Source organism: Myotis daubentonii, chromosome 16 (genome assembly GCF_963259705.1).
Source record: "Myotis daubentonii chromosome 16, mMyoDau2.1, whole genome shotgun sequence".
Lineage (NCBI taxonomy): Eukaryota > Metazoa > Chordata > Mammalia > Chiroptera > Vespertilionidae > Myotis > Myotis daubentonii.
Genome location: NC_081855.1, coordinates 15,175,513 through 15,192,600, shown reverse-complemented (window position 1 = coordinate 15,192,600; position 17,088 = coordinate 15,175,513). Strand labels below are relative to the sequence as shown.

Below are 17,088 nucleotides of genomic sequence, written 5' to 3'. Positions count from 1 at the left end.
TTTGCCACAATCTCCACCGCTCCCTATTGTCTCTTTCCACTACATCCAGTTGTCCACCCAGCACTGACTGAGTCATCCCACACCTGGCCGACATCATCCTATGTTCTATCCCATTGGCAGCCATTATGAAATGGATCATGTACTGTGTGCTCTTCATTTAGTTCTGTGAAATATTTACTCTTTTGTGTGCATGTAATTCTAGTCTACACATGGCATCATGCCGTGTCTTTCATTTTCCTACTTTCCTCCACTCAGCACTAGTTCTTTTATATCCACCTTGTTTCTCTATGAGCATCCTCCACGTCTCACCTCTCCATTCCCCAGCAGGGGGCCCTGATGCTGCCTCCAGCTCGACACCCCCCCCCCCCCCCCCCCCCCCCCGCCCACCACCACAGGCAATGCTGCCACGAACATCCTCACACATGTCCGGGTACGAACTGGAGTGAAATGTCCCTGGTCTCTACACTGAGGAGCAAAAACACTGGGTTGAGGATGTGTGGATTCTGAATTCAACGAAATATTTCCAGATGGCTTTCCTGAAGGCTGCGTGCGTCAGTGCGTCAGTCCATACCAATAGTGCCTCCCTGCCATTATCCAGTTTTCTGCCTCCTTCACCCCCTGCCTCCCTCATTATCTGCCTGGCCCTGGGGGCATTCTTGTTTGCTCTTCCTGTGTCAAGTGAATTGAAACAAAGATGAATGGGACTCCAAACCTCCTGCTTTGTGGAGGAAGTGGTGGGGCTGGGCGTCTGGTACCCCCAGGGAGGGCTGAGAAGCCTGCAGGGTAGAGAACAGGGTAGAATGGGGTGGACTCCAACCACCCTCTGCTCCTCCTGCCTCCACTCCAGGCAATGCTGGGTTAGGGGGGGTCCCGCCTGCCTGCCTCTTCCTTACAGAGGGGAGTCAGGACCAGCCAAGAAGCCGCGGGGTCCCTGGGGCTCGCCCACCTTGTTCTCCGTGGCATGCTTCTCCTTCTCCACTTTGGTCAGGGTCAGCTCCAGGTCGTCGATGTCTCTTTTGAGAGAGGAGCACTTATCCTCCAGGTTCCTCTTCTTGGCAACAAGCTCAGAGTTCGTTTCTTCCTCCTCTTCCAGCCTCTCATTCAGCTCCTTGACCTTGGCTTCCAGCTGAATCTTGCATTTGATGAGCCCCTCACACCGCTCCTCGGCGTCCATCAGGTTTTCCGTTTCCTGAAGGGACCGGGGCGTTATGTGTTGCTCAGGCTCCTGACAGACCCTGGGAAGGAAGGGCTTGGCCCTCCCCAAGCCCATTAACTAGTGCTAAGGAGTGGTCTCACACACACACACACACACACACACACACACACACCCTCACCTGCATATAGCATCCACATGCTTCATTTTAAACCACTGTGGGCACCATCCACTTCATAAAAACTCACCTCAAATAACTTCAAGCCAAGGCATTCGTGGAGTTGATAAAGCCTCTGCTAATTCTCGATGCCCAACCATCTCACTCTGCCTACTGCCACCAGCTAAAAGGTAACTGATCCCAATGTCATCACAAACTAACGCATATTTGGAAAATGTCACTGCCTTTTAACTTTCAACAGGAAAGTTCTGTCTATGTCTCCTTAGCCTTGCCTCCTAGAGCTACAGAGCAGAAAATTCAAGACAGACAGGGGTAAGTGATTAAATAAGTACACATCCCAGAACACCTGTCTCTAGGAGAGACCATATTAGTTCTTAAACTTAATTGGGCCATAGCTTCTCACACAAGAGTATTGTAAGGACCAGACACATCTTCCAAGGTTATGAATGAAAACAGACAGGCAAAGAGTAAGAGTCTGTGTTTACTGAACATGTGCTATGTGCTGAGCATTTTACACGTATGGACTCATCTGATCCTTCCAGCAACCCTATGAGGTGGGTATATTACTATGCCCATCTTACAGATAAGAATACTGAGGCACAAAGTGGATGAGTATCTTGCCCAAGGTCACGCAGCTGTCAAATGGAGAACCTGAAATGCAAACCCAGCAGGCTGGTTCCAAACCTCTTGCCACTATGCTTGGGAGCGGGCACCTAATAACCACATTTATGGACTAGGAACGTGTAAAGGGGAAGGGAAGATGCTTTTCACAGAAGGCAAAAGGTATTTGGGAATTTAAAAAAGGACAAACGATAAACGCCTTAACTCTGTGCAATGGTGCAATTACTTGGTCAGAGTGTCACTGTGTACATGGCCATGTCTCCCCTATTTCCTTGATAAAAATGCGGATCTTTAAAGTATTTTTACTATAATTATATCATAAAGAATGACGTATAGAAAATTACTCTTTCTACTTTGAATTTTTAATTTTTATGTACATTTTTAAAAAAATTCTCACCCAAGGATATTTTCTCCACTGATATTCAGAGAGAGTGGAAAGGAAAGATGGAGAAACATCGACGGAGAGAGACACAGCGATTGGCTGCCACCTACACTGGTCCAGACCGGCAGGGATGGAGCCCGCAACTGAGGTAGGAACCCTTGACCAGGGCTGACACTCTAACCACTGAGCAAACTGGCCAGGGCTTATTTACAAACATTTAAAATACCTGTTACGCTCCTGACACCGTTTATTATGATGACACATACCCACAGCAAGGCAGGTCTAACTCCGCCGTGGAAGACAGGCGGGCAGCGTGTGTTCCACAGGCTCCGCTTTCCCTAACCCAGGGCCCGCCTCCTTTGACAGGAGTGTGGTGCTGCGATACTCGCTATGACCACGAGGTGGCACCAATGTCTCTCGAATAGACACCCGATGGGGCCTCAAGGTTGCTCCCCCTTTTCTCTTAAGAAGGCACTTACAGACTGGACCTGCAACTGGAGGTCATTCTTTTCCTGCAGCAGGGACACCATTTTCTCCTCCAGCTCCTTCCGGCGAGCCTCCGACCTGGCCAGCTCCTCCTTGGCCCTCTGGAAGTCCTCCTTCATGGTGGCCATCTCCTTCTCCGCCTCCGCACTCTTGAGGAGGGGCTTGATCTTGAAGAACAGGTTCATCCAGGGCCAGTGCTTGACGTTCATAAAAGAGCGGATGTTGTACTGGATGCAGAAGATGGCGTCCCTGTACATCCGTTAGGACGGGGGTTAATGGACTACAGCGAGGTCTTGTCTCCTCCACCCACCTACCCTGTGGGCCCCAGGACCTGCACCGCTCCCGGCTGGGTGGGAAGGAAGTAGAGCCAAGCTGAGCAGAGCCTACGGACTCCAGAGTAGATTCTTAAAAGGGGGGTGCGGAGGGGGGCACTGGGGCAGAGGAAACAATGTGCAAAAGTTGGGAGGCGAGAGGGGGCAGGGGCCACTGGTGGGTCTCCCATTCACCAGCTCCCTCCTGGAAGTGCTGTGCCTAAGCGTGCTGGTGCCTCCTGTTTATTGGGTGTTTCTCCCACATTTGATTAGTCAGCTCTCACCTTTTGAAACTCTGAGAGCTAATTATTTGCCATGTGGGCTCCGTTTTTATGCTTAAGTATCGGCGTACACCCGGGCCTGCCTTCAGTCCACTGGCCGTCTCCCGGACTCCTGCCCTCGTTGAATTGATCCATTTTCCTAATTCCGACACCCACACTGTCTCCTACTCCTCACCCTCCGCAGCTTCCTCTCACGTAGCTCACGTTTTCTTTCCTTTAAACTGCACCCTCCCTTGGGATGTTTTTAATTTCTGCACTGGCTTTCCTTCGCTTCACCAAGCCGGGTGCCTGGGAGATGTTCGTGACTAATGCATGTTGATGGCCCAGACGGCAGTGACAGTGCCTGAGTGATGCAGGGCATCGGGCAGTGGTTCTCAACCTTCCTGATGCCGCGACCCTTTAATACAGTTCCTCATGTTGTGGTGACCCCCAACCATAAAATTATTTTCGTTGCTACTTCATCACTGTAATTTTGCTACTGTTATGAATCGTAATGTAAATATCTGATATGCAGGATGTATTTTCAGGGGTCGCGACCCACAGGTTGAGAATCGCTGGTCTCGACATCTGGGAGGGTGGGCTTCCCCTCAAAGGCCCCTCTTCCTGGGACTCCCACTCATGACCAGCTACCGTTGCTGCTATTCCTTCCGCTTACCCACGGGCCATTTCCTCACTTAGGTCCATGCCAACTGTTATTTGGACTGGTCTTGGTCTCTCCTGTCCTCTAGGTCCCACTCTCCTTGGAGCTGCCAGAGGTGTGAGTTGCAGGCGGGGCCTCTCACTTATCTCCTTACACACCTTCCATGGCTCCCCACTGACCAGATGGTCCCGTGTGGGCTCATTAACATGGGGACCTTCACTCCCTGCACCTCACCTTTGCTCCCAATGTGACTGGCTTGTTGGGCTCCCTCTCCGGCCGCCCTCTCAGGCCAGGCAGAGCTGATTTCAGAAAGTCCTTCCTTCTCACTGACCCTTTCATGCCAACCCCACCTCCAGCAAGGTTGGGGACCTATTCTCAAGTCCCTCCCTCTCCTGAATAGAATGCTGACAGTGTGCGCATCACAGGCATTAAAATTAGTCATGCACCTGTCTGCTTCCCACCCACGGGAGCTCCTGGAGGCCAGGGTTCCTTTCTGTGTCCCCAGGGCCGAGCAGAGACCCCAATAATGAATTCCTGCTCAGGGGATGTTGGTTGAGTGGATGAACAAGTACATGAAAGTCCTGAGACTAAAAACAGGAAGTGATCGTCTGCTCCTAAGGAGGGAGGGCAGGGTAAGGAGGGGGTGAGGGTCTGGTCACCTCCTCTCCATCATCTTCTTGAACTCCACCCGCATCAGGTACCCTCGGCACAGGGCCTGCGTGCGCGTCATCAGGATCACCAGCTTCTCATCCCTCATCTCCTCCAGAAGTCCCAGGAGCCCAGCTTTGAAAAACACCTGTGTTAAAGGAGAGACAGCCCTGCTCTGTTCTCAGCAGGGGAGCAACCTCTGCCTCAGGAGAACCTCTTCCTGTCCAAACCCCAGCCCTCGACATCCAGGCCTGAGTGGGGACCTCAGCCAGCTGGCTCCCAGGTCTCAAGTCTCAGGGACCCGGTCTCCTCAGCAGCCCCTCCTGTGTCTTGTCCCAAAGCACATCCCAGGCCCCACCAACCCACATGGACAGATCCCGACAAAGCTCACACACCGTAAGCAAAGAGGAGTCCAGAAAGTGACCTCCGCTCTCAGCTGTGTCCAGACCGAGAGAGATCCAGACTTCTACCTCCTCGCCTCCCTCTCTCTCTGCCCATCCGAGAAGGCTGGCCCCACCTCGGGCCCATTCACCCCCAGCCCATGTGGGCAGAGCTCCTTTGGCCTCCATGATGTTCCAAGAAGCAGGGCACCCTGGGGCAGCAGGCTCCTCCCTGGCGGGGTGGATGCTCTAGTCCCACCTGTCCCTCTGGGACGTGGAGCGCTGGGCTTGGGCCAGCGCTGAAGCCAGCCTTTGCCACTCAGCATCCAAGTGACTGTGAGCAAGTTTCTTGCCTCCAGGAGCCTATGTTTTCTCACCCTCCCATCAACCCCCTGAGGTCAGGACCACCTCCATCGCCACTAGGTTCTTGGGAGGCTCAATGAAACGTGTGCAGAGGACGTGTCGCGGGCTCCCTCAGTGCACATGAGCTCAATAAATGGCGGCCATGTCTGTGGGTGACAGCTCTTCTTCTCAAGTCCTCATGGCCCCTGTCATTCTTTCCATGTTCTCCTCTCCCTTGGGCTCCTTCATCTCCATTGGAGTGTCTTTACTCTGCTCCCTACAGGACACCCGAGCTCCCATCGCTTTCTTCAGCGGCTGTTGGGGCTCCCACTTCCAATTTAGCCTCTAGACCAGGGGTGGGCAAACTTTTTGACTCGAGGGCCACAATGGGTTCTTAAACTGGACCGGAGGCCGGGACAAAAGTATGGATGGAGTGTTTGTGTGAACTAATATAAATTCAAAGTAAACATCATTACATAAAAGGGTCCGGTCTTTTTTTTTTTTTTTTTTTTTTAGTTTTATTCATTTCAAATGGGCTGGATCCGGCCCGCGGGCCGTAGTTTGCCCACGGCTGCTCTAGACTCTGAACAGCCAGCACCGAGATGGAGACCTCTGTGCCCAGCCCGCAGCCTCCCTCTTCCTGGGCCACTGGTCAGGGAGCGGTCAGACTCAGCAGATGGGGAAAGAGACCCCTTTCTTCTGCTCAGCTAGCAAGCAGCTCAGGGCTGTGGTTACAGTTACACAGGGGGGAGGGAGGGGGTGCCCAGCTCCCCCTGCTCTCACCTTGGTGTGGCCAAACCGGTACTGCCCCCGGTCCACGTCGATGGAGGTCAGAAGCTTCTCGGAGGCATTTTTACTGTCAATGAACTGCCCTTCCGGTATGGCGCTGGCGTTGAGGAGCCGGTAGCTGGGGAGGGAGGACGCAGCCTGTCCCGGGGCTGCTGGCTGTGGCAGCTGGGGTGGACGGCCTCAGGGGGGAGGGCCTCTGGCCACACAGCTCTCCCGAGGGCTGCACCCTGCTCCTCGCTGCTCAGGCCCAGGGGCCGCAGAGCCCTCCGAGGTCCAGGCCAGCGAGGCCGTGGCCCCCAACGCTCCCCACCCCCCGCCATGGGTAAGGCTGGAAAAGGAGTGGTGTCGACTGTCCCTGGGCAGAGGACCTCTCCCTCTCCCCCAAGAAAAAGACAGAGGCATGGACACCCTGGGGTGGGGGGCTTGTGGGCCCACCCCACACCCAGCCACTGGGGGAGTGCAAAGGTGCCCGAGAGCGAGAGGGCAACGGCGAGACCACCTACCGCTGCTTGAAGTCGGCATAGAGGAGCCGGCTGGGGAAGCCTTTCCGGCAGATGCGGATGCCCTCGAGGACCCCGTTGCAGCGCAGCTGGTGCAGGACCAGGTGGTGGTCCATCACGCCTGCGGAGAGAGGTGCGGAGGCCGTCGGTGGCCTCGTCGTTTCCTCTGGCGCTTTGGACACCATGAGCCACTCCGACACCCAGACTTGAGAGGAGAGGGTTGGTGCCCGCTCCAGGGTGGGAGTGGCTGGAGCTTGCCTAAGTCTCAGTAGAAACAAACCCGATTTATTGGGTAGACTCCACATCCCATCACCATGGGAGCAAGAGTCAACATCAAGTATTGATGTTTACCCTGTTCATGGCCCTTGACCCTGTAGCTAGGCCCCAAGGGAAGCAGATGGGTGGGGCGGACCCTCTGGGCCTCCCAGTGAAACCGGAGGTGCCCTGCGGTCCCTACTCAAGGACAGGGATGTAAATGTGCAGGCTGTGCATTCAGTGGGGGAAGAAAACCAGAGAGAAAAGGGGGGCTGTGGCAGGGGCGGAGGGAGCGGCATGCAGGGCGGTCGTCTGTTAAACATTGGGCACCCGCAAGGGAGGGGCGAGAAGAGGAGCCAGAGGGACCAGACCCTGTGGGGAGGCAACGTGGTCACTCTTGGCACCAGCCTGGGTCAGGCACGAACCAAACGGGGACCCAGAAAATTCTGCCTTGAGACTCTGAGAGGGGTTAGAGGAGAGGCACATGGCTACATAATGCCTTTTAGTTGTGAGCTCCCTAAGTTTCTAGGGAAGGGCTAAAGCTGGTTTTGGCCTAACCTTATGGAAACTTCTAGAATGCTCAAAAGTTCCCCTGAATGCTGTGAGGAGAGATCATTACACATTTATACAATTTTCAAGATTCTTCTAGAGCTGTACCAGGGTGTGACCCAGTAGTCTTTGGCCACATGTGAATTAAATTAATTCAAAGTGAATTAAAATGAAAGAACCACTGTCTTAGTTGCACCAGCCCCATGACATATAAACCATCCTGGGCAGCTCAGATAGACAACTTCTCCATCATTCCCAGAAGTCCTAGTGGAGAGCGATTCTCAAGGATGAAGTGGTTAAGAGCAAGGAGGAAATGTGTCAGAAACTCAGAGAATCTCTGACAAGAGAGGACCATGGAAATCGTCCAGTCCAACCCCATCATTTCTCCGCTGAGGATTCTAACCTGGGAACTTGTGTACTAGCCGTGTAACTTGTACTTTTTATGCCACAGTTTCCTCATCAGCAACATAAGTATAACGATGATATCTATCTACTTCATAAGGCTGTTGTGAGGACAAAGTGAGTTCACATGAGTGAAGAGCTTAGAACAGCCCTGGCCACACCGAAAGGGGCGCATGAGCTACCCGCTGTTGCGCTCTGAGCACCAGGCTCCGTTCATGATGAGGCGGGCTCCGCTCCACCAGAGCCAGGAGCAGAGAGAAAGCGTAGACAACCCTTTCAGACAGAAGAAAATGTAAAGGCCATCATTCATGCTGGGGAGGCCAGAGCGCCATGCTGCTTGCCAACCGTGTCCACTCGGAGCGGGGACTATTGCTAGTTCCCACAGAGCGGCTCTATAAGGCGGGAGGATGCCAAGGGAGGCTGGGCCCGGAGAGGTGAGGTGCCTCCCAAGGTAATAGCAGGTCTGAGCCTGGACACCCCCCTCCCCACCCCGCAAGGGCCCCTCTATTCGTGCAGGCTCAGAATTCAGGGTTGAGTTCTCTTAGATCCCTCACTATGTCCCCCTCAACCCAGGCTGAGGCAGTTTATAGAAGGTCCATACTCTCCCTCCACCCCCACCCCCCCCCCCCCCCCGGCCTTTGCCTTTGTACCAGCATGCAAAGCTCCCGCGAAGGTCCCCAAGCTCCTGCCTCATCTCTGTCCTGTTACGTTTGCTGCAGGACATTTTCCTCTTTACTCCCCCCTTAGTTATTCCTTCGGCCCCACTCCTTCCTCCAGCTACTTCAGCCTTCATGGGCAGCTGTACTGGTTGTGTTTTACTTTCCGTGTTCTATGATACTCCGACATCTTGGCGCCATGTTGGCCAGGAGAGACTGCTTTTCCCAGAACCGGCCAATTCCTAGAGGTGGCAAGTTACTCCCCATAGTTCATAGGCAAGCCATCCAATGCAGAGCCCGTCGCCCCCAACCACTACCTGTATCGGCCTCTCACCTCAGGGCCTGTATTCCCAGGCCCTGCTCCCCGAGGGCCAGGTGCCCCACACCTGAGGACAGCCTCTACCCCCAGAGCCCTCTGAAGGTATTCAAAGCAGCCAATTTCAAGCCTGTCCCCCTGGCTCGCCCATGTCTTCCCGTGGAAACCACAATAAAGGCTCTTGCCCGGGGCTCCCCTCACTTCCCTTCCTCCTGCCTGACCCGGTGGTCCCCGAGGGGCCCTGTGTGGTGTGGCAGCCTTTTCCTCGTGGGCACTGTGAATAACTGTCTTTTCAGTGCAGGCGCCTGCTGGTCTGCTGGCCTCCCGCCTGAGTAAGGACAGAACCTACATGAAAGCAGCAGTGAGTCACCCACGGCCCGTGCACCACACACACTTGGCGGATCCAGGTTGGCAACAGAGCAAGTGCGAGGACTGAGCCCTGAGCCCTGTTCCGAGGGGCTCCAGCTCCAGTTGCCGAGAGAGGCTGTACCCCTGAAACCTGGAGGACAGTGAGGGCGGGTACAAAGCACCAAGGACACACGTGGGCGGGAGGGGGCTTGCGATTGGATCAAGGGCCATGGCTCCAGCCCAGCTCTGGGCACCTGGGGTGAGGCATTGAAGTCTGCGTGGTCCCACTTCTCCCTCCTAGAAAAGGAGCGGCTACGTGGGTGCTTTCTGGGGTGTTGCCCAGGCTCCAGTACCTGCGTGTTAGTCTACCCCCAGGCTCCGGTATCCACGTGTTAGTCTACCCCCAGGCTCCGGTATCCACGTGTTAGTCTACCCCCAGGCTCCGGTATCCACGTGTTAGTCTACCCCCAGGCTCCGGTATCCACGTGTTAGTCTACCCCCAGGCTCCGGTATCCACGTGTTAGTCTACCCCCAGGCTCCGGTATCCACGTGTTAGTCTACCCCCAGGCTCCGGTATCCACGTGTTAGTCTACCCCCAGGCTCCGGTATCCACGTGTTAGTCGCCCCAGGAAGGGGATAGGAAACAGAGTGCCAGAGCAAAGGGGACGCCAACAGAGAGGATGGGACAGAGGTTTCGCTAACGTCTACCTTCCAGAAGGAATAGTAACCCAATGGGTTACCGAGCCCCTGGGGCCCCTAAGATGCAGTTTAAACCCACAGGCGGTCACTCTATTTCCCGTCACCCGACGCTTGCAGGCCATGTGCCTTATAGAAGAGTCATGGCACAGGTACCAATACATATTCAACAACAATAATGGAACTTGATTTTCTTTAGGACAATACAAGCCAACAATTTCATTTGATGCTCAACGAGAGAAACAGTTCTGTTTCTACACTGGAGGGAACTGGCTGTGCTGGGCTGTCGGGGAGGGTGCAGAGGGTGCAGCCTGCTGTGCTGGGCTCTAGGGAGGGGTGCAGCTTGCCCCAGACACGGTGCCTTTAACTTAGACTTCAGAACAGAACTTCCGGAAAATAAATTCCACTAAATATAGTAGACCTGGTAGTTTGGGGAATTAAAGTTTTTGATTTTAAATAATAGTAATAATAATTCCCATATTATCATTATTATAAACAATATTATTCTCATAATAATTTCTCATAATTTTTATCATCTTACATATTATTATCCTATAATAATTATCATAATGACAGCCAACATTAATTGAGTGTTCACAATGTGATTGGTCCTGTTTTAAATGCTTGCCGTGTACTCATTCATTTACTCTTCACCACCCTCTGAGGTGGGTTAAATGAGTTAATATTTACAAAGTGAGTAAACATTTTATAAGTGCCCATTACCTAAAGGAATGAATGAAGAACTAACTAAATAAATGGACGAATGAGCACAGGTTTTCTGCTTGCTTTATAGAGCAGAAGGTTAGTTACTGGCTTAGGGTCCCACGGGCAGTAGAAGATGGAGCTGGGATTTCTTTTCTCCATCATCTAATTCCTCTGCTCACTTGTAATGTTGCCAAGGCAGGGAGGTTACTCATGTGCCAGAAACCCATGTTCTGGATAGAACAGTTTGACTGAGGAGTGAGCTACCTTGTAGCCACAGCTCTATGTGACGGTTCGTTTTTCCCTTTGTGACAAACGAGCCTGAAACACAGCTGTACTATGGGAATATTTGTGACTCCAGGGCTGGGTGTGGTGGAGGGTCTGCTGGGCTGCACAATGTCCCCTGTACACGTGGTCTCATCCTCAGTTTTCTCTTCTTTAAGATGGAGATCATTACTCCTCTTGCAGAGAACTGTGGTAAGCAGTAGAGGCAATGTAATGAAGTGGCTGACATACCGTCTAGGCTCAAGAAACAGCTGTGATTGATGTTGATTGTATTATGGGATACCTAAGAGAATTACTTGTCAGTTCTGGTGGTTCTTCATTCTTGGGGAAAGGGAAGCACAGAGCCCTTGAAGAACCTTATGAAAGTTATGGATTTCATGTATCTGTGTATGTGTATCCAATACTTTGGATGTGATTTCATAGCAGGAGTGCCCAATAAATCATACAAGGTTCCCAGTTGAAATTGAATTTCAGATAAGCAGGGAATATATTTTTAGTATAAGTACTTCCCAAATATCACATAAGTCATCGCTATACTAAGACACTTCTCATTGTTTATCTGAGTTCAAATTTCGCAGGTTGTCTGGTGCTTTTATTTGCTAAATCTGGCAGCTGTTTCATAGATTATCTAGAGAAGTGACAAAGACTAGAGAGCTTTTCTCAGGGACACAGCGGTGCATATGAACACACACACACACACACACACACACACACACACACACGTACACACACGCATGTGTGCGCTCACACCCCCAGAATTTTGCATACGTTTCAGGGAGCTCTGCTCTGGGGGATTCACACTCACCAGGAGTCTTGGTTTCATTGGGAATCAGGCATCGTACAAAGTGAGGGTGAGTGCTCCTCAGGTTGGTCATCAGTTTGTTTAGGTTTTCCTGGGGCACAAACAAGAACAAGCACAGTTACCTTAGCAAATGTTTCACTGGGCAAAACAACCGCAGCTGAACGTGGAAGGGGCCAAACACGCACCCTGAACACCGCCGACACGGTCTGGAAGGAGGAGCCCTTCTTCTTCCCTCCTTTCTTGCTCCCCCCGGAGTCACCTGGAGACAGACACAGAGGAGGTGTCAGATGAGCTCTGAGGACATCACTCTCCCCAGCCCTGAAGGTTGGGTTTTCTCCTGATAGAAGAGACCTGAGGGTTTCTATGTGTGTTTTTTAAAGTGCCTCTGAACTCCTTAGATTTGGGTATGCGATCCTTTGTCACTGGGAATGGGGTGGGGTGGGGTGTGGACGGCAGTAACTGGGATGTAACTGAGGTCCTCCGCATCCAAGGAGAATCTTTTCCCTCAGAAGTCAGACCTGACGCTCAGCCAAGTCACCAGCAAGATGGAGACACCTCTCTTGAGGACTGTCCTTCCTTTCATGAGGTTTCCTCCTTCTATGCTTGAGCCCTGTTCATCTCTTAGCAAGGAAGTAACCGGAAGTAATGCAACTGAACATTCCCAAGAATTTTGTACAAGGAATGAGCTGTAGAATATTCTTTTCTAAAAAATGGAAATTTGATTTGGAGTCAGTGATACCAGGTCTACTTTTCCTAAATGGCTCAATTTCCGATTTAGTCTCTGATATGTCATCAAGTTTCATGTGGGAAATGTCATGTCTTAGTTTCCCCTGTACTCCCCTCACTCCACTCTCCTGTCCAGGGTCCATCATGGATTCATGTTTGGGTTGGGGAAGAGAGGCAGGAAACCACCTCCCCAGATCCACACCCACCGGGGGTCTTATATTTAGAGTCCTGGTATATCTCTAAGTGATGTTATTCAATACAGTTTCAGAGAACTCTGATTAGATTAAAGGAAGCTGATGTTAATTGTTCAAGTTGAAACTTGTGCCAATTAATTTTTTAATTGTCTAATTATAGAATGAATGATTATATTGCATATCTTTTCAAATTAAAAATAAATTTGACAAATTTATGTGTTTAAGATAATTTATGATTTTTAAACGCTATTTTGGCAATTATGTTAGAAATGCATATATGAATAACCTTACAAAGTGATACTGGGCTGTACAGCTACTTTGGAAAACAGTCTAGAAATTACTCAAAAAAGTTAAGCATGGAGTTACCACATGACTCAGTGACTCCACTCCTGGGTAAAATTGACAGCATATTTCCACATTAAAACTTGTACACAAATGGTCATAGCAGCATTATTCACAATAGCCAAGAAGTGGAGACAACCCAAATGTCCATAAATCAGTGAGTAGATGAACAAAATGTATATATACATACAAAGGAGTATTATTCGTCTATAAAAAGCAGAGAAGTACTGATACATACAACAACATGAACAACCTTGAAAACACTAGACTAAGTGAAAGAAGCCAGACACAAAAGACCACGGAGTGTGTGATTTCATACGCAAAATATCCAGAACAGACAAATCCATAGAGATAGAAAGTAGAATAGTCGTTGTTAGCAGGTGGGGATGTGAGGAGTGGGAAGCAACTGCTAACAGGTTACAAAGGTGATGATAATGTTCTTGAATTAGATAATGTGATGGTTTTACAACCCTGTCAGTATATTAAAAATCACTACATTTTCAAAGGATGAATTTTATGCTTTCCGAATTCTATCTCAATAAAAAACTATTAAAGAGTGCGGTATTGGTTGTCATGTCTACTGGGAGGTTTGTCTCCCTCCATAGAGCTCCACCTCATAAGGGAGAGGAAGAAGAGGAGAAAGGAAAATGGAGACCAGAGACAACAAATAAAGCAAGCTCAACCGGAAGCTTGTGTTTCACTACTGCTTCTTCATAAGCAGCTTTGGGTTATGAGTAAGTACACAGAGATGTCCACAGGTCAAGAGATAAAAGGATTTCACCTGCTTCTGCACCAGCATAGTTGGAGAAGAGGAAGGACAGCAGCTTCAGGGAAGACTTCTGGTACAGCCCGACCACGGTCTCGTTCAGGGGGTCCTTGTTCTTGTCAAGCCAGCCGGCAATGTTGTAGTCCACGGTGCCCGCGTAGTGCACCAGCGAGAAGTGGGCCTCGGCCTTGCCTTTGACGACCTTGGGCTTCTGGAAGTTGTTGGACTTGCCCAGGTGCTGGTCATACAGCTTGTTCTTGAAGGAGGCGTCTGTGGCCTTGGGGAACATGCACTCCTCCTCCAGGATGGAGAAGATGCCCATGGGCTAGAAGGAGCATAACAGGCTGTACCTCAGTATTCAATACCAGTCTATTCCAATGACTCCATGGTCTGCAGGAGCCAAAGCCACTTTGCTGCTGCCGCTCTGTTACTAGAACACTGGACTGTAAGTGCTGTGAGAGCAAGGCTCTTGATCTGTTCGGTGCAATGACAGAGCAGCACCACACATATGGTATGTGATTAATTGAACAAAAGTACATGGAATGAAATTATGTGTATGTAAATGTTGCCCACTTTTAGCAATAGGTTTGCCAACAATGTAGTTATGTACATAGACATCATGTAATATGAGTAATATTTTATTTTATTTTTTAAAATGTGAGTAATATTTTAAACAATCATCTGGATTGATCAGCATTCACCTCCTTCCAACATGACCAGTGCTCAAAACATTATGGAAAACATTTTTTTAAAAGTTAATGTTATCTGTGCTTTCACAGTGACATTGCACCCCACTGCTCCATGGTCCCTCCTCCATGGGTCTTTGGACAAACCAGAAGGGTATGAAATACCACAGTCCCTGCTGGGCTCCCATGATATTCTTGGGGATAACTGAGCCCTGGGGTCTTAACCACCCAGGCACCTCTCTAGGTGCTTTCCAAACACTTAGCCTTTATGCACAAGGGGGTTCTACTGTCAGAGGGCTTACAGCCTGGGCCAGTGGGCTTAGGGGCAGCAACGTATGAGCAGGAAAGAGTTAGAGCGAAGAGGCGATGGCCCCACGTAAAGAGGAGCTATCCCTGGGGAGTAGCATTTATTTCCTTACCTTCTCGATGAGCTCAATGCAGGCAGCCAGGTCCATCCCGAAGTCAATGAACTCCCACTCGATGCCTTCCTTCTTGTACTCCTCCTGCTCCAGCACGAACATGTGGTGGTTGAAAAACTGTTGCAGTTTCTCGTTGGTGAAGTTGATGCACAGCTGCTCCAGGCTGTTGTACTGGGTGTTTCAGATAAAAAACAGTTGGAGGGAGTTTGGAAATTCCGTGGAGATCCAGTAAAGCAGACACAGAGTGGGAGGGCCTTTTTAGGCCAGTCACCTACTCAACAACTCACATCGAAGATCTCAAAGCCAGCGATGTCCAAGACCCCGATGAAGTACTGCCTGGGCTGCTTGGTGTCCAGCTGCTGGTTGATGCGGGTGACCATCCACAGGAACATCTTCTCGTAGACGGCTTTGGCCAGAGCACCCACGGAGTTGGTCACCTTGAGGGAGGATCACCCACTCAACCCTCAAATTAGTTTATGGTTGTGTTAAGTTGACATCTTGACGATTAAAAACAGTTGGAAATGACAATTTTATATAGTTCAACCTAATACGAACTATTTCTTGAGGCTTTGCCCAGCTCATAATCTTTCACCTTTCCTGAGAACTATCCTGTTTCTACATTTCGTTTTCTAAACACTCTGGTGGTTAACACTTGACTCTAGCCCAGGGGTGGGCAAACTTTTTGACTCGAGGGCCACGATGGGTTCTTAAACTGGACCGGAGGGCCGGAACAAAAGCATGGATGGAGTGTTTGTGTGAACTAATATAAATTCAAAGTAAACATCATTACATAAAAGGGTACGGTCTTTTTTTTCAATAGTTTTATTCATTTCAAACGGGCCGGATCCGGCCCGCAGGCTGTAGTTTGCCCACGGCTGCGTCTAGCCCTTGGCCATACTTAATTGAACCAGACATGGATATTTGATCCAAGTTGGGTTAAAAAGAATGTCTTTTCTGAGAGTTTGGAATTGGGATCAAACGACACTGGTCTCAGTCGCAGGGGGAGGCTAGAACCATGGAGATACCAACGTGGGAGCTGCAGGGCGGCTGTGGGCAGGAGAGGTTGAGAAACCGTATCTGCCTACTGAGGGCACAACAGAAAATAAGAGCAATGGCCGCCCAGGGAGCCCCAGAGAAGGAACTGGAGAGAGGGCGCCTGCCTCTGGAGGGCTCTTCAGTCCCGAGCTCCAGGCTCCCCGGAGACCCAATGGGCACGCCTTGATTTGCATCCCTTGATGAACCCCAATGTTGAAGCCAGTTTCATATGTATTTCTGATACCTGCAACCCAACCAACTTTAAGATGATGGTGAAAACAGCAAAATACCCGAGTCAACTAGATTCAGAGCATCTCCGTTACCTGCTGGACATTTTGCCCTTTAGTGACATACTCATTCCCGACCTTCACCCTCGGACAGCACAGGCCTTTCAGCATTTCTGCAGAATTCAGACCCATCAGGTATCCAGCTTTGTCAGCCACTGAAGGAAGAGAAGAAACGGCATCACACAAAAACAGTAGATGCTACAGTGTCCGAGCGGGTCCTCCCAGAAATGTTTTCTAGAACCCTTCTTGGTGTTTTTATGTTCTATGTGCGCCAGGCCTGGCCTTGTCCAGTGAAGCTTAAATTCCATAGTCCAGGGCTCCAGGTTTTAAAATTTTTTTTTTCCAATTTGCCTTCTAGACACAATCTTTAATTATAGGTTGATCTTGCTCTGCTGATATTTAAATTTTATTTAAAAATACAGTTACATATTGGAGTCTGCTAAGACAACAGAAGGTTAAGTACCTCTCTAATTTGTTGTATAAGACACTGTACTAAGAGCTGAGAGAGAAGTATGAAACCTGACCCAGTCTTTAAGCGTTAGGAGATGGTCAAAAGCAGTTGACTCTTGGCAACTTATAGTTCATTGGGAGCTCAGTTAGCTTTGGGATGAGGCTGGCTCCTGGCATTATGCTCACGGAGAAGATGGAAAAATGCTGCTCCCCAGGGACAGCTCCTCCTTGGTGGAGACCGTCTCCACATTGCTGGTTGGGGAGTTAATGAAAGTCAGCGCAAGATTTGTTAAGTATTTGATAAGAGGCCAAATGCATGCATTACTCCTTGCTCAAACTATGGTTTTTTTCTGCTGTGTCTATTTTGGTGTTTGGTAGCATTATCCTTCTAGTCACTTACTCTTGAAAGCTTGGGGTCCTTCCTTCTCACTAATGGCATGCCTCTGTTCAAACAGGCACCA

General features: G+C 50.2%; 1 protein-coding gene across 1 annotated transcript in view; it reads right to left on the bottom strand.

The window, feature by feature from the left end:
- Positions 1 to 17,088, bottom strand: part of LOC132219266 (myosin-13) — a 49,986-nt gene that overhangs the window by 21,219 nt on the left and 11,679 nt on the right. The window contains exons 11-21 of the mRNA XM_059671644.1: positions 16,214 to 16,332; positions 15,143 to 15,292; positions 14,856 to 15,026; positions 13,766 to 14,075; positions 11,908 to 11,981; positions 11,726 to 11,813; positions 6,715 to 6,832; positions 6,206 to 6,329; positions 4,712 to 4,848; positions 2,814 to 3,069; positions 947 to 1,189 (exon numbers count right to left, since the gene is read on the bottom strand). Of these exons, the coding sequence (XP_059527627.1) occupies positions 947 to 1,189; positions 2,814 to 3,069; positions 4,712 to 4,848; positions 6,206 to 6,329; positions 6,715 to 6,832; positions 11,726 to 11,813; positions 11,908 to 11,981; positions 13,766 to 14,075; positions 14,856 to 15,026; positions 15,143 to 15,292; positions 16,214 to 16,332 (1,790 nt within the window). The remainder of the gene's footprint in view (positions 1 to 946; positions 1,190 to 2,813; positions 3,070 to 4,711; positions 4,849 to 6,205; positions 6,330 to 6,714; positions 6,833 to 11,725; positions 11,814 to 11,907; positions 11,982 to 13,765; positions 14,076 to 14,855; positions 15,027 to 15,142; positions 15,293 to 16,213; positions 16,333 to 17,088) is intronic.